Source organism: Pagrus major, chromosome 7 (assembly GCF_040436345.1).
Source record: "Pagrus major chromosome 7, Pma_NU_1.0".
Taxonomy (NCBI): Eukaryota; Metazoa; Chordata; class Actinopteri; order Spariformes; family Sparidae; genus Pagrus; species Pagrus major.
Window position 1 is genome coordinate 12,556,447 of NC_133221.1, and position 27,150 is coordinate 12,583,596.

Below are 27,150 nucleotides of genomic sequence, written 5' to 3' on the forward strand. Positions count from 1 at the left end.
CACGACTGAATAAACTAAATAAACAAACTCTCTTCAGTTTCACGACTGAATAAACTAAATAAACAAACTCTTCAGTTTCACGACTGAAAAAACAAACTGATCTTAAAGGTCAACACAATTTCATATTGTATTACTTTGTTTACATTTGGCGGACCCTGCCACCTTTCTAGCTTCAAACTGTGTTCTGGGACCTTATTTTCCTCTGAGAACAGCTCGTTCATCAGGTATGAAAAAAATAATAATTCTGAGTTTGTATTATTACCTCATTGATATTGTAAATATTAAAATTCTGTATTTTAATTTCTTCTCCTAAACTACGTAGTGCCCCTTTAACTAGTTTAGATGGCCTACATTTGGGGGTAGGGGGTCTTAAAGGATTAGTTCATAAAAATACATTTAAAAAAATGTAAATTCACTCAACCCCATGCAGATGGATGGTTTTCAAGTTTTGTAGATTTGTTTAAAACTTGCATTTCTCCAGACAAGCTCTATGGAGCCATTTCATGTATTTTAATAAATTTCTTCTGGTTTTTCATTTTATAACAAGTCTCAATCAACTTCAGTCATTTATGCTGCAACGCTGTTTTGCTGTGAAGCTCCAGAAATGTTTGGCAGACTACAACACTTAACCCAACTTTCTATCAGCATGAGGGTGAGTAGATAATGACAAACAGAGGGCAGCAGTGATGACTTGATGACTTTGTTTACATATTCGAAAAGGAGTGAGAAGGAGTATAAACTTCTTTAATCACACCACTTCTCCATAAGTCACTGAATGGTAATTAACCAGCTTACTTAGTGGTCTAAACCTATACTCTAATTAATGTTACTAAACCTTTTATCTTTGTCATCGAAAATATAAATTCATTACTGATATACTATTATTTACACATTTCTATCAATCATATTGACCAGTTATCTTTATATATAATATACATTACAAATATGTAATATATACAATATCTGACTATGCTTATAAAATACAATGAATAATACACAATATGATTATACCTTATTTTTATACACATAGAATAGAATAAATATAAAGTAAGATACAATGAGTAAAAGTCCTCTGTCACAGTCCACCACAGTCTACCTTGCAGATTAGCTGCAGGCATGCAGGCAGAAGTTTACTGTATGCAAAAAAGGGAAGAGGTGAACAGATGGGTGTTGTACTAAAGTGTAAACATAGCCTATTGTTTGAGATCAATATGGGCGGGGTGCTTTGCTCCAGGCTTGGAATTTTAAATGCCATCAAACTATGAGACAGCATTAAGGATACTGTATGTAGGGTCAGCACTGATTAGATTAGTTGTAATGTGGTCTGTCTGTGTGGACTGAAGCAAGCAAAACAATTTACCTGTTGACCTATTTAGAAGGCGGAGGAACAAGAGGAGAATGAGGCTTGATGGGAGGGACAGGAGATTTGTAATTGGAGCAGGTATTCTCCTAACCTGCTATAACCTGTCCAACCGCCTCACAGATACTTGAGAGACAGACAGACCGGGTGGACCTGTGTCCTTGGGGGAAAAACACGCTGGAAGCACCTGTGCTGTAGAGGGGCACTCATCCATCTACTATGAAGTAAGTCTGATGTCGAAGCCTAGGCGACGTCACACATCAAATATTTCCTTTATGAATACAGATGGATTCAAATGATTTCAGCTCGGTCGTCACCTCTTAGTCAGAGACGTAGTGAGAAATATGAGCTTTAAAGTCCAGCTAGCTCGTTTCTCTTGGCAAGTCTTCTCGGTTGTCCTGAGCGGTAACACGAAGCTAACTTCGCCGCTGTCGGGCGTCGTGATTCAGGAGCTCTTGTAGTCTTGGAGACGGGGAGCGACGTCTCCTTCAGCTCACCTGTTCTGTTCAAAATCATCAATAACACCGTCGAGGAATGATTTTTTATTTGACTATTTAAGTTGACGACAACGGTGAGTAACGTTACCCTCGCTTTAAGCTCTTTGTAGCCGCACGTTTGTCCAGAATTAACGCTAACCGATAGATGCGTTAGCTAGCTTGTTAACAAACAGCACACGCAGGATAACTAGCTAGCACGTCAGGGCTCGGCTCTCTGTGTGTGGACGTGTTTTATTATAGTGATGCTGTTGAACAACATACAGGGATAACAATTCAGACGACCTCCTTTCAGCATCTTAAACAGACGTAGGCAGACATATTGTCGCATGTCAGTATTTATGGTAGACCGTGTTTGCTTAGTGTACTGAGTCCGCAGCTTCAATACAAGGATACAGAGGCGTATGCCTGTCAAAAGGAAATTCCTTTTCTAAAACAAGTTGATCTACATGGTTTGTATTCTTCTGCAGGTGACAGGCTGTATGACTGGAAAAATGCATCATCATCGGAGCTGCACACCCGTGTTTTGGCCTATCAGAAATATCCTCTAAGAAACTGCAGTGATGTTGTAGTAAGGTTGCGTACATCACACAAGAAAACTACAAATCCCTGCAGGAGAGTTGATATATAATGGGACATTAAAGATCCCATCGAATTGATGTAATTCTTCACAGCAACACTAGTGGTCCATAAAAGTATATTACGGTGATTTTTCATCTGGGTGACTGATTTCCTGATGTGACTGGAAATATGGATCCCCTGGAATAAATCACCCACGCCCTTAAGATAAAGATAAGTGTGTAACTGCAGGATCATCAGTCACCATGCACAGCCCAGCTCCTGACATCGTAGCAGGGTACCCAAGTGGATGTGTGGCTGATAAAGATGCCAATCCGGAGACCACCTTAGGGAGTGCCTACTCTCCGGTGGACTACATGAGCATCACCAGCTTCCCCAGGCTGCCAGAGGACGACATGCTGTCTGGGGAAAACACCCTAAAATCAAGAAAAGATGATGACAACGTCCTGAGTGAGCAAGATACAGGTGTGTCAGACAGGTCAGATGCAAAAAATAGGCCTCCACAAATGCTATTATTGAGTGTGTTAAGGTTTCCAGATGTGGATTCATGGAGCAGCAAGATTTGATTGTATTGCTCATTGTTGCATATCATTTCTAAAGGTTGGATTGTAACTGGAGCTGCATCTTTTTTATTGTTTAATTGTTCAGTCTATGAAATGTCAAGCAATGGTGAAAAATGTCCATCACAGTTTACCAGAGCCCAACATGATATGCTGAAATGTCTGTTTATTACGGTTAGACCAATCATCGGCCCTGGCTGATTATCCAGGCCAATATCCAGCATTTTCCAATTATTTGTAACAGAGACAGTTTTTTCTGTCAGATTGGCGATAAACTAATCTAATTTAAAAATATGCTACTTTGGCTGTGAAGCAACATCCTCTCACACAATGTCCCGCCCACAATAAAATTTGATTGGGAACATGTCACATTTAATAGCCTATAAATACTGATTAGTTTGAATCTGCGAAGTAACTAGAAACTAAATTTTTCAAATAAATGTGGAGAGGAAGAATAAAGTACCTGAAAATTGTACCTAAGAACAGTACTTGAGTAAAATGTACTTTTTGAATATTGGTCCCAAATATCGGTTTTCACTCTCCTTGATTTCTAATAATCGATATCGTTATCGACCCTGAAATAGCGATGTGGGTTGACCCCTACTTGTAATATCTAACAAACACTCCAAAACCCAAAGATGTTCAGTTTACTGTCATACATGGCAGCAAGTCCTCAGATTTGAAATGAGGGAACCTAAAATGTTTGTAATTCTTAACATGGAAAAAAAAAAAAGACTAAAATGATTGATAGAATATCGCAGTTGCTGATTAATTTTCTGTGCAACTTTGTGGATTGCACACGTGCAGAATTCAGAAATAGGTATTTGTTCTCCATTGTATTGACACATTTTTGAATAGAGTTTGGTTTGAGAAACGGTAGCAAAATTTGTAATTTCCTGCTCTTTCCGGTTCAGTCTAAACCTTTTGATTTGTGCTGTTTGTGTCAGACCCAGATCTGTTTCTGAAGTCGGCTCGCCTCCAGCGTCTTCCCTCCTCCGCTTCTGACCTGGCTAGCCAGGATATCGCTTCCCTGCGGGAGACCAGCAGAGACCCCTTTACAGAAGAGTGTGCCTGCCAGCGAGATGGATTGACAGTCATCATCACAGCCTGTCTCACTTTCGCTACAGGAGTCACTGTAGCTCTCATCATGCAGATCTACTTTGGAGACCCACAGGTAGGCGTGTATGTTGTTCATTTGTAACCACATTTCAAAAGTGTTGCTCTTGTGAAATATTTGCAAGTGATTATCAGATTATGAGTAACTCTGCATGCTCCTCTCATGTCATCCCACACAAGCATTTCAACAGTCTCCTCCGTCCTGCTTTGTTTTCCTCCTTTTTCTTGCAAGGTCTTTAACCAAGGAGCAGTGGTGACGGATGTGGCCCAGTGTACATCTCTTGGCTTTGACATTCTGGGGAAACAGGGGTCCAGTGTTGATGCTGCTATCACTGCTGCCCTCTGTTTGGGAATTGTTCACCCTCACACTTCTGGTATTGGAGGGTAGGTAACAGAAACTCTTATAAATAGGACTAACAATGAGGTTCTTGGACAAAGCAAAACCTTGTGCTTTCATTGGATTTTCTTTTAGTGGTGGAGTAATGTTGGTGCACGACATCCGTAAAAATGAGACGAGGGTCATCGACTTCAGAGAGACGGCACCATCTGCCATCAATGAGGAGATGCTGCGTACAAGTCTTGATCAAAATGTGAGGGGTTTATTTTATTGTGTCCTTTTTGTAATACTGAGATGTTAAGGATGACATTGTTTTTGTTACTTACTTAACCTGTTCTTGCTGTTGCATTTCAGCCCGGCCTGCTGGTGGGAGTACCAGGCATGCTCAGTGGGATGTATCAGGCCCACCAGCTCTATGGCAGGTACGATAACTATTATGTAATACTATTTTTAATTGTTCAGTCTCTCCCCATGATGTGTCATGAATAGTTGTAGTCCTGGTTTCTGGACATGACGTTTATTTCCTTTTGTGACACCTGTCACCCTGTCTTTCAAATGTCCCTTACAAATGAAGCAGAATATACTATATTAGTATTTTAAGATAAGCTTAGCAAAAGCTTACATTTACATCAGCTCTGACAAATCCTGTGCCTTGTCTCAGTGTTCAGCGCTAAATGAGTACTATCTCAGTGAAAGCGTCACCAGCTGTGTTTTAAAGAAAAGACATTGTGTATTAGGCTGCAATTACTCCGATGCTGTGTAATTATCATGATCCTGATCCCTCAGCTGCTTGGAGGATGCTGTTACAGAATGAACTAACTTGCTTTAGCCATGCTCAGAGATTGCTGATATCATTTTGTAACCTCTCAAGGAGTTCAGTGTTCATCTAATCTTTTAAAGGATTGTTAACTAAGCCAATTTTTAATGGCCGTTAAATTCCCCAGAATGCCGTGGAAGGATGTGGTTACCATGGCAGCAGATGTGGCCAGAAATGGATTTAATGTTACTCATGACCTAGGTAAGAATAATGTAATATATTCACCAATAACACAGCACCAGCATTATCTCCTGGCCTCAGTGTTGTTCCTGAACAACACAAGGTGAAGACATATATAGATGAGGTGTGGTCTCATTTGCCTTTCCTCTCTCTCACTAGCTGAAGCTCTGGCTAAAGTTAAGGACCAAAACATGTCGGTTGCATTTCGGGATTTGTTCCTCCCCAACGGCCAGGCTCCCCTCTCTGGGCTGCTCACCAGGCGTCTCGATATGGCAGCCATCTTGGATGCTATTGCAGTTAATGGGATATCCGAGTTCTACAGCGGAAACCTGACGCAGGAAATGGCAGCAGCAGTAAGAAAGTTTTTTTTATTCTGTCTCCAACTATGATTATATAAAAGCAGTCATGAATTTTGCATGGTCTCCACAAGGAGTTCCTCGTGTACTTTAACATGGCTTTTTACATTTCGGCTCTGGTGAGGTAATATTTCAGTGCTGTCAAATTGTGATAAAATAATTATGTTAGTTAATTATGACTCATGGTTGTCTCGGAAAAGGGAAAGATTACAAGATGGCATTCATTAGCCACAATAATGTCACAAAAATTATATTTTAAGGGGTGATAAATTATTTCAGATGTTCAAAATATATACTACACATTTATTTATTTTTCCTATTGTATGACATGAGTATATGTTACAATATCATAAATTATAAAATCAGTGGCCACTTTATTTGGTACACCTGGTAAGGCTAATGCAATCCAATAAAACTGCTCTGCAGTCAAGTCTACTTTTATGCATATAGCTGTCATTTTTTTGCAGTGTCATAGAGTTGTTAATAAAATCATATGTTTCAGCTTAAAGGCTAACTTCATAGTTAGTGGTGTTGCTGTACTGAACTGTGTTATATTGAGAGGTGTTAATAATATTCTGATCCCTCATGTATGTAAATATGTAACTAGAAAGGAGATAAAGTTAAATATAATCTAGTCCGGTACAATAACGCCTTTAACTATACCCTTAATAATAAATATATAATTGGATTCTGACTGTGCCAGCAAAAGCTGTTATTATATATCATACATTTAAATTATATATTAAAGTATGTTATTATAACTTAAAAGTTTTGTAAATTTAATTCCAATAGATTGTACACTTGGCAGTGGCCTCTGGGTGTATGTTGTTGTGTTTCTGTGAGAGAATACATTTACTCACTATGACACGACAACACATATTTAGTATTAACAATATAGTAATCAACTGTTAAAAAAGGTGGGAAATGCAAACACGTTGCAGATCACCTATTCACAACAGCTCATTTAAAAAATGACTGTACAGTTTGATTAACTGCCATGAAGGTCTGCCAAGTCACGAAGGTCTGCTGGGCTGTTCCTTTGAAATTTGACTTTGTTTTACATGAAACACTGTGATTCCCCCAAATCAATTCATTTACACATACGATCAGCATGGGATGCAGTCAGGCTTTGACATTTGCATTCTCAATATTCTGAGAAATATTGTCAATATCAGCCTCCATCTTTTAACATAAGGGACCCTTGTTCTTTTATTTGAGTGGAGAGTAACTCAATCGTAAAGACACACACAGCTAAACAAGTATCAAACTACAAGCACCAGAGGTCAAACCAACTCAAGCTGTCACTTAAATTCACCAGGCATTATTTGACTGAAGTATCCACTGAGGGTCAACCATTTTTAAATTTCCCAACACTGCAGTAAGACTATTCAACTTAAAATTTAAAGTCATTATGCATTTTTAATAGGTGCAAGCAAGAGGCGGAGTGCTCACAGAGGATGACTTTGGGAACTACAGCACAGTCTTACAGCAACCAGCAGAGATCACCTATCAAGGTAAGTATCTGTTGTGTTTACATCAGTGCTGTTGGAGGAAGAACACAAACAACAGCATAAAATTCGCCTGACCTGGATCATAGATGGAGGGGAACCATTTACTTCACATGGAATTTTCAGGAGGAAAGCAGAATAAGAGGCTTTCCTAACTCTCTGTAAGGTCTGTTACCGACGTGTTTTGACACCACAAACGTAATTCTTTACAGAAACATGTTCACTAGAGTTCCCTTTCTCACACAATATTAATTCTTTCCCTTTATCCCGCTCCTACCATTCTAAATCTTTATAATCCCAAAGCTGCTCCACCGTACGAAGTCAAGGCAGTAATGAAGTTTACAGTAGCTCCCAGATGTTCATTAAGCAATACTGTTAGTGTCAGCTTTTCAGCAGCCAGCAATCCCTCACAAGCTCCTCAGATAATTATATTCTCTACTTTCTTCCACTGTTCCTGTAAATCCAGTATGTCCCTTAAATATACACTTAACAACCATAAAAATGCCTACGGCAACGAGGTGAGACTGTGTGAACAGTGTATACCTGCACATCTGAATACTGACATTGTTTAATTTATCTCATCTGCTGTATGTTACAAATATTGAAGTAGTTTTTGTTTAATTTTTCATGTCTTTTTTTCTTATAGATATTTATAATTTGACCTTTTTCTGTACACATATGTGTGCAAATGTTTTATTTTTTACAATTACTTGACATATGCTCAACTATTGCAATTTTCCTTTTGCGTCGTATAGATTTTCAGTTTTTCTTCATCATATTTTATTTTTCCACTGAAATGATTCCATTTTCACAGAAGTCATTAAAGTTTCAATCATGTGATTTGTTGGTCTTTCTGAAGGACACCATGTGATGGCGGCCCCGGCCCCACATGCAGGTGTTGCCTTGCTCACTGCGCTCAACATCTTGGAAGGCTACAACATTACCAGCCAGGTGCCAAGGAACAGCACCTACCACTGGATTGCAGAGGTAGTGTACAAAATGCTTCACCACTATACAGAATAAGCAGTGTTAAATGTGCAGTAATTGATGTGATTTTTACGCAAGTCTTAATTTTGCATCACTCTCCCCAGGCTGTGAAGATAGCTCTTGCCCAGGCTAGTTGGCTTGGAGACCCCATGTATGACACTTCTGTTGCAGAGACTGTTGCCAAGATGCTGAAGTAGAGATCCCTATGTCCTTAAATATTCAATGTTTATATCCATCCTATTTCAGTAAGGCATTTTCATTGAACCCTTGTTGTTACCCTCTTAAAGTAAATCACAGGCTTCCGTGCTCCGCCAGATGATCAGCGACTCTCAGGCCTTCCCTGTCAGCCATTACACTCCATCATTTACCCTGGAGAAGGGTTCAGCAGCTGCCCAGGTCATGGTCATGGGCCCAGATGACTACATTGTTTCAGTCATGAGGTACATCCTGCTTTAATTGAACTGCTATTGCACATTGTTCAAACAGTTAAGAGCGGATTGGTGTCACTGGAAAACTAATATCAGTTTTCTTTTTACGCTGTTGTAGCTCTCTGAACAAACCATTCGGCAGCGGGATCGTCACTCCTTCAGGAATCCTCTTGAATAGCCAGATCCTGGACTTCTCCTGGCCTAATAAAACTGAGAGCTCATCACCTAACCCAGTAATTGTGCATTTTGTCTTTGTTTAAGTGATTGTGGTATTGATTATTTCTTATTGAAAATGTGCTCGTAACTGCTCTTAGTCCTCATGGTTTTTGTTTGCTTTTGCTGTAGCATAACACCCTCCAGCCTGGGAAGAGGCCCATGTCCTTCTTGATGCCCACAGCAGTGAGACCTGCCGTGGGGTTATGTGGCACATACGTAGCCGTTGGATCTTCCAATGGAGAGAAAGCTCTCAGCGGCATCACACAGGTTATTTAATTAGTGGAATATTTACATAATTTCATGACTGATTGTTAAACTTTAATTTGTGTTCAAATATATCTTTGCATTTCTGTTTTTTTCTGTATTGCTTACGCAGAAGTTACACTGATAGATAGAACTCTGCCCATGTTATTTATAACAATCCCTGTATGTATGTTATTGTTCTACATGTCTTATAGTGTTTTCTGATCCTTCACAGGTGCTGATGAATGTTTTGTCATCGCGTAAAAATATGAGTGACAGCTTAGCATATGGAAGACTCCACCCACAGCTGCAGCCCGATCTCCTCCTGGTGGACTGTGAGTTTTTCCTACTGATCAGTTGTGTGTTTTGGTCCAAATACAACAGAGTCCCTTCAAAAACTATAACTGCAGGGCTGCCGACTAACTTTTTTTTACATTGGTTGCACTGGTTTACCTAACTTTTTTATTCAGGCGCACCAGCACATAATACATTTTAGTTGAATGTCTGATCACATTATGTAAATGATGATGAGTTGTCAGACTCCTCAATAACCAGGTTTGTAGGCTATTTAGCCCAGTACTCTTCTCCCTTTCTGTAACCTTGAATTGAATTGTCAAACGCTCCATATTGTATATGTTGTTTACAATATCTACTCATTGTTTCAGGGTAGGATGCTCTTTTAGAAGCCAACGTCTTGTTATGCCCTCTTGCTTGCTTCCATGAGAATTTTGAGTAAATATTTGTCTTTGATACCAAGTTCCTTAGGTATGTTTCCTCGTTAGTGAAAAAGATATGTGAACTACATATTGAATCCTAGTGTGCTCTTACTAGTGGCTACAGCAGATTGGCTTTCTGACTTCATTTCAAATTATGGTTGTAATTTCCTGCTGTTAATATGCAGTATGTGTCAGGATATGCCATCTAGATAAAGAATAATCATAGTGCCTTTGTGCCAGTATTTACATTGTCCTCAGAACAAATTTTTGTGTGCACTATACAAGGTAGATAAAAAGCTGGGAAAACGGCAAGTGCCACTATTGTTATTAAAAACAAACATGACATGCGATAGGTTTACCATGACATAGCAAAATGCCTTCCTGACTTCCTGTGTTGAGAAATCAATAATCTTCTACAATTTTAGGTGTAAAAATCATGATGTAAATGCTGTGAACCCAATATTGGAGATTATTTATTTAGATTAGATTGAATTAATCCATTTCTAGTATATTGCCATAGTTTTTTTGATTTGTTTATTTATTTATACAGTTTGGAGTTACAGGGACATTGCTCATTGATAGCATTTCTGTAAATGTGCCAGTTTAGCCATCCTGTTACAATAGACACATAAGATACATTAAAACAGAACAGCAATATTGGACAAAAGCACATAAAAAACACTTAAAAGCACGGACAACAATATATAGAACATTACACAAAGCACGCCTCAGGATATTTTTATAATTAAATTAGGTAACATACTTGATGACTGAGAACCTTCATCAACATCCTTGAAGATCATTTTAAATTGATTAATAGTGATCCATTACAGAGCAGACATCAGGATGTTTTGGATCTAGCTGAGGTCTAAATGTAGTGTATGTAATTAGTCAATGCCTATTGCTGTGTGCTTGGTTTTAAACATGATATACTTTGACCTGAAAATCCTCATAGACATAGAATCTGAATACACCATGATAGCTACACCAGCCATGTCAACCCACGCTGAGTAATAGGTTCCATTACCACATATATATATTACATTTGAACACCAGGTGGAAACACGACCTTCTCTGTTTTACTTTTACTTTACGTTGTACATTCCTCCCGCTTACCTTATATCATCTCTTTCTCTCCTACAGCTGAGTTTCTAGAGGAAGACGTGGAGCTGCTGCAGGCCAAAGGGCACAAGGTGGAGAGGATAGAGGTTCTCTCATTGGTGGAGGGCACCCGGAGAACCAATGACCTCATCATCGGGGTGAAGGATCCCCGTAGCGCTGATGCCTCCGCCCTCACTATGTCCAACATGCCCTAGTGCACCCCTCCTCCCCTTGTACTCACACATAATGAAGAAGGGGTAAGAGTAACACTGTAGTGACAGCTAGTACGGGAGTAAGGAGGCTTTTCATCAACGTAAACACTTGATATAAGTTTATGTCAAAGTGCGGTCGCTTAACAGAAGAAAACCCTGAACAAAAAGACATGCAGCTAGTTTTTGGCATGTGAGACCGAGTGGGACAAAGCACTCTGAGCATAGGAGCAGGAATTCTGATGGAAATTAATGAACAAAATGATTTGGTGCAAGAATGTGCAGACAAAATATGATAATACCACTATTTACTGCACATGCCTGGTCCTCAGTGCATTTGACCCACCTTTCTGCTCTTCCGTCCTTCCACTGCGTTTCACCATTTGTTCAAATAACACATAAAATCACATGGAATGGTGAAGGTAATGATATGTAAACCTATCATTAAGCCTCACATTTACACACCTGAACTATTTACTCTGCTGCTCTTTATGTGGTGTTTAACTGTGATTAGATGTTGTTTGGTACAGCTGCTGGAGTTTTAACTGTTGTGAACAATCCATGGCTCCTTGGGACCATGTTAAGACTGACATATTCACACAAAGTACGTCATACAGAACTACGGTAAGACCTTCACATCTCAAATGACTTCCTTAAATGCGAGGATTGCTTCAGATTCACAGGAGTTAAATATCACTAATGTAAGAATAAGTGTATTTAGATACTTAATTTAAGAACTTTTATTGGTGCATGATTTAGTTTTTATTTAAAGCTTGTGGCTGCATTTTTTTAATTTAACAGAAGGGATACTCGTTTTTAGAATGGGAATGATCTAATTCTTTAGACATGGTTTAAATGGAATCTGTCTATTTTTATATGAACATTTGTTGGGCTGTATACATTATTGTTGAAACACAGGACATCAGCACATTTCGGAAATGGCTGTTATTTTTTCTTTCTGTGTACTTGTGTAATGATTTTAGGTTGTAACCAGTTTTGTACAGCATTGCATTTTAAACATCTATTTAATTTCAGAATGGCCAATGCTGACTGATCAAACGTGTCCTTGACCTTATTGTCTCCCATTTTGGGCACTAGTGCAATATGACTGTTGATGCTTGTTTCCTGTACTATAGAGTACCATGCCTTAAGGTACACATTTGCACAAAACCCAATGTTTGATTTCATGTGCATTTGTATCTGATTTGAATAAAAATCAGCACCGTCCAAACCCAAGAATTAAAATGTTTGCACTCGTCTCTGAATAATGTTTGACCCTTTGTTCCTTCATACAGTGCATGTGCATTTGGTGTGTCTGACCTACTTTAGAACAGGCTTTCTCATTCCAGACACTGAGCTTTAGGTTTTTGGATGACTGAACTTTAAAACTCAGATGATGTGTTTTACAAATTCCACACAACATTTCTTAGCTGTTTTTATTATTAATAAATGGCAGTACCCGATGAATGTGCACACTGGTTAAGATTCTGCTGCATAAATTTATATAAAATAGCAATGTCCAAACCTTTGCCATTGGAGGGCTGAAAATTAAATGTATTGGTGGGCCACAGGCCAAACACTTATTGTATTGTTAAAATGCAAAATGGCACTAGGATCCCAAATTCCCTGAATTGAATGATCTCAGATTGACCAGAGATTATGAAAAATAATAAATAACTAGGAATCCTAATATTTAAAGTGCATTTTAACCTTTCACAATATTAAAAAAAATTGCATTTTTAAAACAAACATATTTTTTTCTGTAGAAACACCTGGGAGGCCAAATTGAACCTTATGGCTTGTCGGCTCCCCTTTGGACAACCCTGATATAGAGGCATTGCAAAAATTAAACACAAGCGTGTATTTTTGATGGATCCTCGGCTCCAAGGACCATAGAAAACTGTGACTAATTAACTTATTTCAGAAAACTTACAACAAGTCTTCGTTGCCTCTTCTTCCTCTATTGGAGTTTTATTTTGCAAAGCTATACCGGAAGTGTTTTTCGCTCTGCGAGCTTGGCATCGTATTGCTTGCTTGTGATTCATGTTTTGTTAGCTAATCTGGCTAGTTGATGTCGACTGGTTGAACTTATTTTCTGATGAATATATGCGGTAAGGATTTTGCTTTTCTCATGCGTAAGTCGCTGCTGCTGACGTGTAGCAAGTTAAACTAAATAACTGGAAAGCTAATACGTTGTGTTTCAATGCATTCATGATGAATTAACTGCAGTGCTACACAGCTAACTTAGCTAACGTTTGCTAACTGGAGCTTTCGGAGAAGCCAGCAGGAACCGCCTTGATTTGAATTTAATACTCTCTCATAACGCGGTTTCTGCTATAAACGTATCCGTTTTAATTGTAGGTAGTGCTCACATGTGCATGAAAATGCACAATAACAAGTGATACAGGATATTTGTGTTATTCTTGCCGACTTTGATCTCGTCGCGTTAGCTTACGTTTGCGCTAAGGCCCGTGCTACTGCGGAGCCGATCATGTTAACCAAGCTGGCCACCGGTTATGGAAGATAATTTATACAATGTCACGCTATTTGACTTTAATGCAAATCACACTACAATAAAAACATCTCGACCACCCACAGCCCCTCTTTATAATCTTTTTACAGGCCTACTATTGAGCATAGCATCCCAGGTTAAAGTGATGTCACTAGCGTACAGGTGTGTTGTCAACGCTAGATTTAACTTTTCTGTGTTAACGTCATGTTGTTGCTTGATGTGGATTTACTAAAAGGAAAGGCTACTTTTCCTCGTTTGAGCTTGTCTCACCTGGAGCTTGCAGCGTACAGCGTATAACTCCAAGCTACCTTTGTATCAAGCATCTAATGATCTATTTACATCAGTTTTCACTACTACAGTGGTCTTCTAATCATCTTTGTAGGTTCTTAACTGTGACATTAAAGGGGCACTATGTAGTCTTGTAGAAGACATTCAAACTCAGAATTGTAATATTTACAATATTAATGAGGTATTAATACAAACTTAAAAATATTTATTTCATCCATAACTTAATAAACAAGCTGTCCTCAGAGCTAAATAAGGTCTGAAGCTAGAAAGGTGGCAGGGTCCGCCACAAGTAAACAAGTAAAACAGTATGAAATCGTGTTGTCCTTTAAGGTAAGCTTGTATATAGGTTTGTTTAGTTTGTTTAAGCATAAAAATCAGTCCATGAAGATCTTTCTCTTCTGATTGAGATTTATTCCCCAAAACTACACAGTGCACCTTTTAATGGTTTTTAGGATGGTCTGGTGATCTGTCTCATGTGCTCTTTCAGTATAATACGGTTCTAACGCCACTCCTAGTTAGAGGGGAGGATGGCACATCGACGTACCCCACCTCAGTTGTCCCAGAGGACAGAGCACCTGGAACCTGATAATGACTCCGACAGGGACTCTGGTGTTGGGGAGGATGCAGGGGAGGATGCTGATGATTGCCATGGAAGCACACTAACAGAAGAAGAGAACGTCAACAAGCAAGATGGCACAGAAGAAAGCAGCGGGGATGGAGAAGATTTTACAGTTTTTGTTGCATTTCAAGGGAATATGGAGGATGAGGATTTCACACAAAAACTTAACACTGTCCTCAGCGGGATACCAAACATGCTTGATATGGGTTAGTTTAATTTTGCTCGACTACCCTCGCTATACTGACAAAAAACAGTACAGTTGTCCATTGATTGCCACTGTACAGCTCCTGCTGTTTATCTGGGAATTTGATAAAAGGAAAGTTCACCCAATAATGAATATTCAGTCATTAGTTACACACACTCATGCCAATGGAAAGTTGGGTCCCCTGTTTTTGTCCGCAAAACATTTCTGGAGCTTCAAAGCAATACAGCTTTTATAGCACTCTCCTAAACAACTGAGGTAGATGAGGATTTGTTTTACAGCGTTAAAGGAACAACTGGGAGGGAAAAAAACACAAAGTGGCTCCACACAGCTTCTCCAGTGTAATCCAAGTCTCTGGAAGCCCCTAGATCCCAAATTGTTTTGAAAAGATGTTATTTACACCTTCAACACATAGTCGAGCTCATGCACACACTTAAAAAAGGTGTAAATAACATTTTTAAACCAATTTGGGATCTCAGGGCTTCTGCACACCTGGATTACTCCAGACAAGCTGGCTAAAGCCATTTTATCACTGGTGTTTTTTTTACGTTTAAAAACAAGTCCACAGCTATTTCTATTGTTTAGGAGAATGCTGCAACGCTCTTTTACTCTAAAGCTCCAGAAAGGTTTTGTGGACTACAAAACTTGACCCGACTTTTCATCAGCAGGGGGATGGGTAGATAATGACAACAAATTACAATTTAGTGTCAGAGTAGGAATATGTAGCCATAGTCTATCAGGTGATACTTCCATTACTTATTTTGTGTTCCATATTTGTACCCAGTTAAGAAATTTTTTTGGAGATTTGTCTTCACTTTCGCATTGAAAAAGCTCTTAATCTGTTAATCAGTGTCAAAATATCTGAGGTACATCCACTTTGTTTTCTTGGTTGTAAAACACATCTAATATGGCTGCACTTATTTTACAAGCACTGAAAATACATCGGAAACAAGCCCTTTCTTTTCTTTGTCTTTCTCTAACCAATAGTCTCTAGATTTTTTTCCGTCTGGCATACACTGTAATTTCAACGTATTTCCCTTAATTGTCCCTACCCTCTTTCAGGCTCTGAGAGGCTACAGCCACAGCATGTGGAGCCGTGGAACAGTGTGCGGGTTACCTTCAATATTCCCCGGGATGCTGCTGAGCGACTTAGACTGTTGGCCCAGAACAACCAGCAGCAGCTCAGAGACCTGGGGATTCTCTCAGTTCAGATAGAAGGTAACAGCATGGCCTTCAAACTGCTTGTCACTTTAAAACAGGATGCAAAAAACACATATTTTTTCTTCATCTTTATGACTTCAAAATAGAGGATGCAAACTAGCTTGTAGTAAATGTTAGTTATAGATGTTCCTCATTTGTATGTTCAGGGGAAGGGGCCATCAATGTGGCTGTGGGACCAAATAGAGGACAAGAAGTCAGAGTGAATGGACCAATTGGAGCACCTGGCCAGATGAGAATGGATGTTGGCTTTGCAGGTCAGCCTGGTCCAGGTATTATTTTCTGAAATCTATTCCTAATACTCATGCATCCATAAAGACATGAATTTCCTTAGTTCGTGATTTCTAATGTTATTTTCTTATTTAGTGTTTAGTCACTTGATAAATATTAGTGAATTCCCTGTTTATACAAGGAGGAGTAAGGATGGCTAATCCATCAATGGTTCCCCCTGGACCTGGCATGGCAGGCCAGGCTATGGTACCAGGCAGCAGTGGACAGATGCATCCTCGTGTTCCAAGACCATCTTCACAGACAGGTTCAGGTCTTTATTTCTTGTATGTCAAATGATACATGTCACAGTTGTGAATATCTTGCTGCTTGAAAGGTGCAATAATGATAAAAACGCCCTTTTTTTCACAGATGTGATGGATCCAATGATGCAAGGAATGTCAGTTCAGCAGCAACAACAACTTCAGCACCAACAGGCTGGTCCCCATGGCTCAGGCCCGATGCCTCCTCAGGCTGCCCATCACATGCAGGCCTTGCAGACAGGGAGACCACTCAACCCTGCTGCACTGCAGCAGCTACAACAACAGCATCACCAACAGCAACAGGCCCAGCAGCAAGCACAGCTCTCCCAGCTCGGACCTAGACCTCCATTCAACCCATCAGGCCAGATGGCTCTGCCTCCTGGCTGGAACCAGCTGCCCCCTGGGGTGCTTCCGCCACCAGCTGCCCAAGGAGGCCCTACCTGGAGAAAGCCCCCACCTCAAGCTCAAATGGTTCAGCGCCCACCTTCCCTCGCTACAGTTCAGACTCCCAGCCACCCTCCGCCGCCTTACCCATTTGGCAGCCAGCAGGCTGGGCAGGTATTCAATGCCATGGGACAGGGGCAATTACAGCAACAACAGCAACCAGGAGTGGGTCAGTTTGCAGCCCCTCAGCCTAAAGGCCCACAAGGTGGCCCAGGTGGTGTTGCAGGCCAACCAAGACCCCCTCCACCGATTCCACCAACTTCTGGACCGCAGGGCAACCTCACTGCCAAGTCCCCTGGTTCGTCCTCATCTCCTTTTCAACAGGGTTCACCAGGGACTCCTCCCATGATGGCTCAGAGACCTACGACTCCACAGGGATTTCCCCAGGGCGTTGGATCACCAGGAAGAGCAGCCTTGGGCCAACAGGGTAACATGCAACAAGGATTCATGGGAATGCCCCAGCATGGACAGCCTGGGGGCCAAGTTCATCCAGGTGGGTTACTGTTTGTAACCGTTTCTGAAATGCACATCCAAAAGTTTTTTGGTCATCATGAAAGACTATATCAAAGTAATTTAAATTTTGTACTCAGATATCCAAAATAACTAAATCGATGAATACTGATCACAGGCATGCCAAAGCGTCCCATGGGTTTTCCAACCCAAAACTTTGTCCAAGGTCAGGTGAGTGCCAGCACTCCAGGAACCCCTGGTGGAGGACCCGGTCAGCAGCTACAGAGCAGTCAAGTGATGACTCACACAGGTAAAATGTCTACAACACTGCAGTCGTGTAGGGGTATGTCTTTTAAAACATTTCAGAAGATTTGCTCTCTATGCAATCACAAACATTTTAACACATAGTTGTGACCATCACATATACTGAGGCAGGTTAATTTACATTTGAAAAATGACCTTCTTTTGTCATAGCACATATACCACAAAACTGCAATTAAAGATCCATGTTTAGAATAAATGTATGAGTTTGTTATGATATAGTAATGGCAAAATGAAATGTCACATGCCTGAAGTTTGAGCACAGTAAATAAAAGTAGCTGTCAACAGCACAAAAGATTGACACTGCAGGTAGTGAACTAAAATTGTAGGGCTAATAAAAACAGTTAATTGCAATGGGTTCTCTGTTTACTAGCCATATAAGCAACAGACATCATGAACCACACTGCAAAGATATTTTGCAAACAGGGTTTTAAAACAAAAACAATCTCCAGTCAGACGAGTGTTGCACCATTTCAGAAAATAATCTGTCTATCTCCTGATTAATGCTAATTTTATCAAGACGTCGTCAGCAGCTGTTTTAGTCTTTGTTTTCCATCGTTCTATTGTCAGTGCCCGTTTGTATCTTTCTAAATATAGACATTATAAAATCTATTCCATCAATGAACAAACTTAAATACTCCACAATATCATACTACGCAAGTTCACATTTGCCAGTTATGCTTTATACACGGGTAAGGCCCTGTTAGAAGTGAATGCATCATCCTTTCCAAAAATCTTTGTGTGTGTCCAGACATAGACACTGAAAACTGAGTTTCTAGTATCTTTACTCTGGAAGGAGATTTCTGAAAGGTCTGTTTATTATGTGTGTCTGAAAGGCCAACACACATTGAAAAGAAATAAATAAAAAATACCTGTGTATGTATGTGGACAGAGCCTGTATCTAGCATTTTTTTAGATAAGTACTGCTTCCACTTTACCACAGACTTGTTGAGATCAAGTACCTTAAGAAAAAGAATTGTCATTTAGATTTGATAAACTGCCTTCATGTGATGACAGCCTAATTTGACACACTGTGGCTTTTCATGCAGTTAGCAGAAGGCATAATAGCTTATTACCTTTTGTGCAGCCCATTTCGGTAATTGTCTTGTTCCCTCTCTATTTCACATCAGGTGCTCAGGCATCAGCCTCTACACCAAACTCAATGCAGGGTCCACCCCATGTCCAACCCAACATTATGGGTGTACAAAGTAACATGGCAGGTGTGCCCCCTGGTACAACTGCTGGGCCTAGTATGGGGCAGCAACAGCCTGGCCTCCAAACCCAGATGATGGGCCTCCAGCATCAGGCCCAGCCCGTGTCTTCCTCCCCCAGCCAGAAGGTTCAAGGCCAGGGTGGAGGTCAAACTGTCCTCTCAAGGCCCCTCAGTCAAGGGCAGAGGGGAGGAATGACCCCACCCAAGCAGATGATGCCTCAGCAAGGCCAGGGGGTGATGCATGGGCAGGGTCAGATGGTTGGAGGCCAAGGGCACCAGGCCATGCTCCTGCAGCAGCAGCAACAACAACAACAAAACTCCATGATGGAACAAATGGTTGCCAACCAGATGCAAGGCAACAAGCAGGCTTTTGCAGGCAAAATTCCAGCTGGGGTCATGCCAGGCCAGATGATGCGTGGCCCTTCTCCAAACGTTCCTGGTAACATGGCTCAGTTCCAGGGCCAGGTTGGCCCACAGCAGATGACTCCACAACAGCAGCAGCAAATGGCTCAACTGCAGCAACAGCAGTTACAACAGCAGCAACAGCACCAATTGCAACAGCAGCAGCTGCAGCAGCAGCAACAGCAACAGCAACATCAGCAAATGAACCAGCAACAGCCCCAACAGGTTCCTATTGCTGGCAATCCTAATCAAGTTATGGGCATGCATGGGCAACAGATGAGGCTCCCTGCTGGTCATCCTCTAATCCAACAACAGTTGCAACAGCAACAACAGTTACAGCAGCAGAAACAACAACAGCAGCAGGCCATGTTACAACAACAACAACAGCAGCAGCAGCAACAACAACAACAACAACAACAACAGGCAGCTCAACAACAGGCAGCTCAACAACATCCACATCCTTTGGGAGATCCCAATAGTGGGACAGGTGACTTAGGTGTCCAACAGATGGTCCCTGATATGCAGGCACAGCAGCAGCAAGGAATGATGGGGGGCCCTCAGCATATGCAGATGGGAAATGGCCACTTTGCAGGTCATGGCATGAACTTTAACACACAGTTCCCAGGTCAGATGCCAATGGGGGCAGCCTGTGGACAGGCTGGAGGCTTTCCCGTCAGCAAGGATGTAACATTGACTAGCCCACTGCTAGTCAACCTGCTGCAGAGTGATATCTCAGCCAGCCAGTTTGGGCCAGGAGGAAAACAAGGAGCAGGTGGGGGCAATCAGGCCAAACCCAAAAAGAAGAAACCCCCTCGAAAGAAGAAGCCCAAAGAGGGAGAAGGACAACAACAAGTCGAGGGACTTGGGTAATAATTTGTCTTTGTTACAGTTTTGTTTTTGCCATTGTGTATAGTTGGAAGTAAATTTTATTACTGTAAATTGTATCGCCTAACCTATTTATTCTTTTTCTTTTTAGTGGTCTTGATGCAGCTGCTGGCATGGAGGATTCTGAACTGCCGAATCTGGGTGAACAAAGCTTGGGCTTAGACAACGCTGGCCCCAAACTCCCCGATTTTGCCAACAGGCCTGCAGGTAAATTACACAGAATTCATCAGTTTGGCAATTGTTTTGTATCTGCATTTACTTGGTGATTAATTGGTTATGAACTTCACTACCCCTAGGCTTCCCTGGCCAACCTGGAGACCAGAGAGTACTGCAGCAGGTACCCATGCAGTTCATGCAGCAACAACAACAGCAACAACAGCAACAACAGCAGCAGCAGCAGCAGCAGCAGCAGCAGCAACAACAACAACAACAACAACAAATGCAGCATATGCAACAGCAGCAGATACAGCAACAACAAATACAGCAGCAGCAACAAATGCAACAACAAATGCAGCAGCAGCAATTACAACAGCAGCAGCAGCAGCAATTACAACAACAGCAGTTGCAGCAACAGCAGCAGATGCAACAGCAACAGATTCAACAGATGCAGATGCAGGGTCTCCAGAATGCTCAAGGGCAGCAGGGCATGACAGGGCCGCAGACTTCGGGTCAAGGCCAGCCCCAAATGCACCCTCATCAGCTGCAGCAGCAGCAGCAGCAGCAGCAACAGCAGCAACAGCAGCAACAGCAGCAGCAGCAACAGCAACAAGTTCAACAGCCACATCTGCAACAGCAGGTATCACCATTATCACATACCATATTGACATGGTTTGGTATCAACACATTGGTTAACACTTTACCTATGCATAATTAATGTTGAACCACATTTTGCATTTTAGCAACAACAGCAGATGATGATGATGCTGAAGATGCAGCAGGAGCAGGCAAAGAATCGCATGTCCATCCCTCCAGGGGGGCAGCTCCCTCCTCGGGGCATGGGCAATCCACCCGAGGTGCAGAGGCTTCCTGTTTCACAGCAAGGCAACATGCCTGTGATGATCAGCCTTCAAGGACATGTACCGCCGTCACCTGACAAAGCCAGAGGGATGCCACTTATGGTAAACCCGCAGGTGAGGGCCAAGTGCTGCGGCATATGTAAACTCAATGTTCACATTGACATCTCGCAGTTTGAATTTCACTGATGAGTACACTGTGATCTATTTTATTGGCAGTAAACTACACTGTTTTTGTCGTTCTTCTTTCTAGCTTGCAGGCGCTGCGCGAAGAATGTCCCATCCTGAAGTAGGGCAGGGTCCCCAAGGCACTGGATCAGAAGAGTCCTCTGCAGGGCCCCACTTGAAGCAGGAGAGGCCTGGTGGCCCAGAAATTGGGGTACAGCCTGGAAATGGGACCCAACAGATGATGGCCAATCAGGGCTCCAACACTCACATGATGAAGCAGGGCCCAGGTCCATCACCAATGCCCCAGCACACTGGAGCCAGTCCTCAGCCCCAGTTACCCACTCAGCCTCAACAAGGAGGCCCCATACCCGGCCTTCATTTCCCCAATGTCCCCACAACCTCACAGAGCTCCAGGCCCAAAACCCCGAACAGAGCCAGCCCCAGGCCGTACCACCACCCCCTTACCCCAACTAATCGTCCACCCAGTACTGAGCCCTCAGAAATCAACCTTTCACCTGAGAGGCTAAATGCCTCTATTGCAGGGCTGTTTCCTCCCAAAATCAACATTCCTCTGCCTCCTAGGCAGCCTAACTTAAACAGGGGATTTGACCAGCAAGGTCTAAACCCCACAACTCTGAAAGCCATTGGGCAGGCCCCTCCTAGCCTTACTCTACCAGGCAACAACAACAATGGCAGTGCAGGTGGAAATAACACTAACAACAATCAACAGCCGTTCTCTGCAGGCACTGGAACAGGAGGTCCGGGGGCTAAACAGGACAAGCAGCCTGGAGGACAGGGAAAGAGGGCAAGTCCTAGCAACAGTCGGAGGTCAAGTCCAGCTTCTAGCCGCAAGTCAACTACTCCAAGTCCAGGGAGACAAAAAGGGACAAAGATGGCCATCAACTGCCCTCCCCCTCAGCAGCCGTTGGTCAACTCTCAGGGGCAAACCATGATGCTGAGCCCTACCTCAGTACCCCCAAGTCCAGTATCTATGCCATCACAAATGAGTGGGGGCATGGAGGCGCAACAGACCCAGAGCCCCTTCCACGGGATTCAAGGTAACCCTGTTGAGGGAGTCAGGGAAAGTCAGGGAATGATGACAGCAGAACAGAGACAGATGTCTCAGTCTCAACCCCCACCACAGCCTTTGAGGGAGTTATCCGCTCCCAGAATGGCAAGTCCTCGTTTCCCCATGCCTCAGCAACCTAAAGCTGACTTGGAACTGCAGGCTGGCACAGTTGATAGGCAGCCAGTCCACACAGCTCCTATGCAGGACTCTGAGGTCTCTCCTACACTCAGGACAGCTCCAACCTCCCTCAATCAGTTACTGGATAACACAGGTATGCCAGCCATGCCTCATCGGCCTGTACAGAGTAATACTGTTCGGGATGTTATGGGAAAGGACAGCCCCAAGTCTGCTTTGGATGCAGAGAGACCACTCCACAGTAATTCCCAGAGTACAGATGTGTCAGCTTCTGCCAGTACTACTGCCACTATAAATGAATCAGAAGCTAAACCAAAACCTGCTGTCCATATCCCTACCAGTAGTCCTAATTTACAGCATGCTTCAGTTCCTAGCACTAAGGTGAACACCAGTACTACCCCAAGCCTTAACCAAAACCCTATTTCCAGTCTTGGTGTCAATCCCAGTCCGAATGTAAACCCAACACCTACCCTCTGCGCCACCCTCAGTACCAACACTAATGCCACCACTAGTGTAAGCCCCATCCCAGTCACTTCAGTTCAGAGCAGTCCTGCCTCGACTGTTGGTACCAGTTCCAACCCCAGCACAGCTCTAAATCAAGCCAGTTCAGCTCACAAACCAAGCCCCAGTCCTAAACCTGTGACCAGTGTTCATTCAGTCATACAGATCCCTGCCTCTTCTAGCACCATTTCCCCCAACCAGATCACTGTATTTGTCACCTCTAACCCCATCACCTCTGCCCCCACTCCCCAGGCACCCACATCTATGGTCTCCACCGTGGTAGCTGTCCCTAACAAGAACATTAGACCTCAGGACATCCGACAGCAGGCCCCTGTCCCTCGACCTCCTCAGTTTATCACCACCCCTGTATTTATCAACCCAATTTTCCAGGTCCCAGGTGCATCTGTGACTCCCAATACCACTGTGGTATCACAGTCAGTCACCATGATGGGGCCTATTCAAGTATCCACTACAAATATCCAACTTTCTCCTGCCCCAAGCTCCACCCAGTCCTCAGGAGCAATCATGGCCAGCACTCAGGCTACCAGAAGTGCTGTTGGACAGGTCCAACTAGCCACTACAATGTCCTCAACAGCACCCCTCGGTCCCCTCCCAGCCCCTCAGCAAATTAACCCAGGGGGTCTCAAAACAGAAAATCTAGGTGAGGCAGGTTCTGCCCAGAAAACTAGTCCCCCAGTCCAGCAGCCATCACCCCATCCAAGCCCTTCTGCATCGTCTCCCTTTCAGCCACCTCTGGCATCTCCTCCTCCCAGCTCTAGTCCTGGGGCTGTAAACACCATCCGGAAGAGCCCCATGTCTCCACCTCCCTCTGCCCAGGTGAAAGGTAAAGCTGCACAGTCTGCTGCAGCTGTTGCTGGAACAGCTGACTCCCAGCAGAGTCCTGCAGAAAGGCCTGCACAGGGGCCCACTGGAGCTGTGCCAACACAGATTTTTCATCCACCGGCTAGTCCTGCCATTCAGATGGAAGCACTTGCTCCCCTCACTACTACTGCTGCGGCTGCTTCAAACAACATCACTCTGCCTGCAGTCTCCTCTCCAATCCCAGTGCCTGGCCAAGTTGCTGTTCCTACACAGATGGTTACCCAGGCTCCGGTGCCTGCACCAGCTTCAGTCTCAAGCCCAGCCCAGGCTGTAACTACTCAAGCTCCTATTGTCACTGTAGCTGGTACTCCCACAGGTGTCTCTTCTGCTAGCTTGCTCTCTACGGTCACTCCTGTACAAAGTCCCGTACCGTCCATTGTTCCAATTGTTGCTGGGCCTGGATCTGTTCAGGAGGTTCCTCCCACGACATCCTCTCCAGTTGCGAACCCCAGCGGAGTTCCCCCAGGTCAGTCTGACCCCCCACCAATGGAGCCCCCCTTGCCGCCAGCTGCAGCACCTGCTGAAACCACTCAGACCACCCCAGGTAAACACAGCTGTGAGCAAAAACAATCATTGGTTCTGTACGCACGTCTGAACTAAACAGGATAATGACCATATTCTGGCCATGATCCTTGGTCAGGTTAAGCTGATGATTATATGTACATATATATATAGATAGATATACCGATCCAATACCAGTGTGTGTTTAAAAACATTTTTTTTTTAAAGAAGGTGTTTTTTTGTTTTTTTTAACAGTTGTATATACTACTAACCCTGTATGGATGTGATACAATTGCTATCATTGTTGTATGGCCTGGCTTAGGTAAAACCTTGCAAAGAATGATTGCCATACCACATATTATCTATTTTGACAGTCATAACAGAAAAACAAATAAAGTAATCTAGGAATAAAAAACAATTCCTTTAAAGCTGTTAAAGTGCAGCCACTTTTAAAATATAACAGTTTAAAACAGCAACAGCAGCTTGAATAAATCTAGGAATGAATAATTCCCTTAAAACTTACTCACCCAGTGTGCAGACTCAGTAAAGACATGGGGCACATGTCCAAGGTCCATGTCGATAGTAAAGTTGATTGCCTGCACGTCTTTCAGCCCACATGAAATGTGTTACATATATACACTGTGTGTCTCTGCTGTGGTTGGGGTTATTACATGCCTTTATTAACATGTTAATGCAGCCTCAGATGACATCAACCCAAAGTATTAAGCTTTTATGCTTTTCATGTTTAATAAACTGTTTTTATATGCAAAAACTGTTGCCAAGTGGTGGTGGTTGTGGAGGAGAGACAGTTTTGCAAGCCTACTGCCCTACACAGCCACTTAGTGTGTGGTTTTAGTTCAGCAGTGAGTGGCGTATATTCCTGACCAATATTTTTTTTATGTGTTCAAAAGTGTCAGTTGATGTATTTGATCGTTTTTCCCCAGCACCTACTCCGCAAGAAGCCCCACAGTCACAGGAACCTGTTGCCAGTGAGAAGACAGGTATGTGTGTTCATCTTTCCTTTTAAGAAAAAAAATCTTGTAAAATCAGTTTCACATAAGTCACTTCAAGCTCGGTGGCACAGAAATAACTTCTGTTTTGTTTTGTTTAGGTGAAGAGGTCGCAACAGGTTCTGAGCAGGGGTAAGATTCATCATAACATTTGTGTCCTTTTAAGTTCTGTATTGTTGATTAGTTGTGTAATGCTTCATGTGCTGGGGTCTTTTAAGCTGTCCCTTACTATTGATTTCTGAAAAGTTGGCCTAGTCTTGAGACCTGTGTTCTTGGAAGAGAAATGCTTAGACATTTCTAACTCTACTGAAACTCAGGGAGTTCATTTGGTTGGCCAAGGGGGTACATGGTGAAAACAGCACTTGGTATGTATGATTAGCATGCAACAACATAAATATACTAATGCATGTCAGAATTTTATACCAAGAACAGCCTATCACAACGGAATGTGTACCACTCCACTGACCCTTATGGCCATATCTCTTTTCCTGGGGATTGTCATAATATGGTGGGGAAGTGAAGCCATGTTTGTTCAGCACAGTTTATAGTTTACCGCTGTTTTTCCACTTCTATCACAGATGGGCAAAGAAAAGAAAGACGCCCATCAACTTAGTCCCAAGGTATGTATTTTAACATGTTTACGCTGCAAAGACACGAGCAGTGATCATGTCGACGTAGCGGATGCTGTCGGGATGAAGATGGACAGTATCTGTGGTAGACGAGGAAAAACAGCAGAGTCCTGAGTGGTATTCTATCTTTCTCTGAGTAGAGCAGAGTTAACTCACACCCCTGCATCTTTAGTAACACATACTTGTGTTGTCCTTCCTTCCTTGTTGTTTGTTGTTTTTCTATCTGGTCCTCCCAGAGCTGCTGTTGAGAAGCCTAAGGGACCGAGCAGGCGCAGCTCCCGGGCAGAGAAGGAGGTGGAGGAGGAGCCGGTAGCAGACAGTGGCATTAGGAAGAGACCAGCCAGGCCTGGAACCAGTGCTGCTGTAAAAGGTAACGGAATATCTTTTTCTACACTACACACATGGCATATCTACCTGTTTCCTAATGAACTTGTATGTTTTCTTTCACAGAAACTGGTGCGAGCCCCACCCAGGCCAAACGAAGGAAGTCTAAATAGCCTGTGAACTGTACTGTAAATGTTTTTGTTTCCCCGCTGTGAATCGGTCGATAATATCGGTTTCACTGTCCCGGATCATGAATTTTCACTGGAGGAAGGAACCATGTACAGATTGTTTTAAAAATAATTATGCTATTGTTTTTGTCCATGCTATCATGTGAGATTGTAGTTAGAATGTGTGCATACAGTATGTATTTGTGTGAATGTGCTTTTTATATTAAATGCTGGATTAATAATGTGAAGACTGATAATGGAGCTTGTCATGATTGTATAATTATGTTGTAAAACTGAATTAAATTTTCTACTGCTTTTGTCCTGTGGAACTGTGTAAAATGATTCATGTATAAAGATTATTGATCATTTTAATTTCAGCTTGATAATTCTTACCAGTCCTGCATTAATGTCCTGTATTATTGATAAGCACAAGTAGGAGGCAGAGTGTGGAATTAAAAGT

At 42.4% G+C, this 27,150-nt stretch overlaps 2 protein-coding genes across 10 annotated transcripts; both read left to right on the plus strand.

The window, feature by feature from the left end:
* Window positions 1–1,523: 1,523 nt before the first annotated feature.
* Window positions 1,524–12,464, plus strand: LOC141000028 (glutathione hydrolase 7). Of its 3 annotated transcripts, XM_073470645.1 has the most exons (17): window positions 1,847–1,931; window positions 2,325–2,425; window positions 2,665–2,898; window positions 3,941–4,167; window positions 4,342–4,493; window positions 4,582–4,699; window positions 4,801–4,868; window positions 5,391–5,464; window positions 5,603–5,796; window positions 7,226–7,313; window positions 8,167–8,294; window positions 8,399–8,487; window positions 8,582–8,734; window positions 8,841–8,955; window positions 9,068–9,205; window positions 9,417–9,516; window positions 11,041–12,464. In XM_073470645.1, exons 3-17 carry the CDS (start codon window positions 2,679–2,681, stop codon window positions 11,211–11,213), a joined length of 2,037 nt encoding a protein of 678 aa, XP_073326746.1. In that variant the 5' UTR covers window positions 1,847–1,931; window positions 2,325–2,425; window positions 2,665–2,678; the 3' UTR covers window positions 11,214–12,464. The 3 variants fall into 3 exon arrangements, with proteins under 3 accessions (XP_073326743.1, XP_073326746.1, XP_073326745.1); XM_073470642.1 differs by lacking the exon at window positions 1,847–1,931 and adding an exon at window positions 1,524–1,584 and having other exon boundaries at window positions 2,325–2,898; XM_073470644.1 differs by lacking the exon at window positions 1,847–1,931 and adding an exon at window positions 2,086–2,163 and having other exon boundaries at window positions 2,325–2,898.
* A 764-nt stretch (window positions 12,465–13,228) lies between these two features.
* Window positions 13,229–27,019, plus strand: ncoa6 (nuclear receptor coactivator 6). Of its 7 annotated transcripts, none has more exons than XM_073471151.1 (17): window positions 13,229–13,318; window positions 14,495–14,832; window positions 15,891–16,046; window positions 16,196–16,318; window positions 16,459–16,587; window positions 16,686–17,513; window positions 17,649–17,780; window positions 18,922–20,272; window positions 20,383–20,498; window positions 20,588–21,087; window positions 21,191–21,421; window positions 21,558–24,603; window positions 25,505–25,561; window positions 25,672–25,702; window positions 26,149–26,190; window positions 26,436–26,569; window positions 26,650–27,019. In XM_073471151.1, exons 2-17 carry the CDS (start codon window positions 14,535–14,537, stop codon window positions 26,694–26,696), a joined length of 7,221 nt encoding a protein of 2,406 aa, XP_073327252.1. In that variant the 5' UTR covers window positions 13,229–13,318; window positions 14,495–14,534; the 3' UTR covers window positions 26,697–27,019. The 7 variants fall into 7 exon arrangements, 6 of the variants coding, with proteins under 6 accessions (XP_073327252.1, XP_073327253.1, XP_073327254.1 ...); XM_073471152.1 differs by having other exon boundaries at window positions 16,459–16,581; XM_073471153.1 differs by having other exon boundaries at window positions 16,196–16,303.
* The last annotated feature ends 131 nt before the right edge of the window (window positions 27,020–27,150 follow it).

Coding starts and splice junctions, on each gene's coding strand:
- LOC141000028 (XM_073470642.1), top strand. CDS start 2,679: ATGCACAGCCCAGCTCCTGACATCGTAGCAGGGTACCCAAGTGGATGT. Junction 4,494..4,581: donor CACACTTCTGGTATTGGAGG/GTAGGTAACAGA, acceptor ATTTTCTTTTAG/TGGTGGAGTAATGTTGGTGC. Junction 8,735..8,840: donor TACATTGTTTCAGTCATGAG/GTACATCCTGCT, acceptor ACGCTGTTGTAG/CTCTCTGAACAAACCATTCG.
- ncoa6 (XM_073471151.1), top strand. CDS start 14,535: ATGGCACATCGACGTACCCCACCTCAGTTGTCCCAGAGGACAGAGCAC. Junction 20,499..20,587: donor TTTTGCCAACAGGCCTGCAG/GTAAATTACACA, acceptor CACTACCCCTAG/GCTTCCCTGGCCAACCTGGA. Junction 25,703..26,148: donor GCAACAGGTTCTGAGCAGGG/GTAAGATTCATC, acceptor CTTCTATCACAG/ATGGGCAAAGAAAAGAAAGA.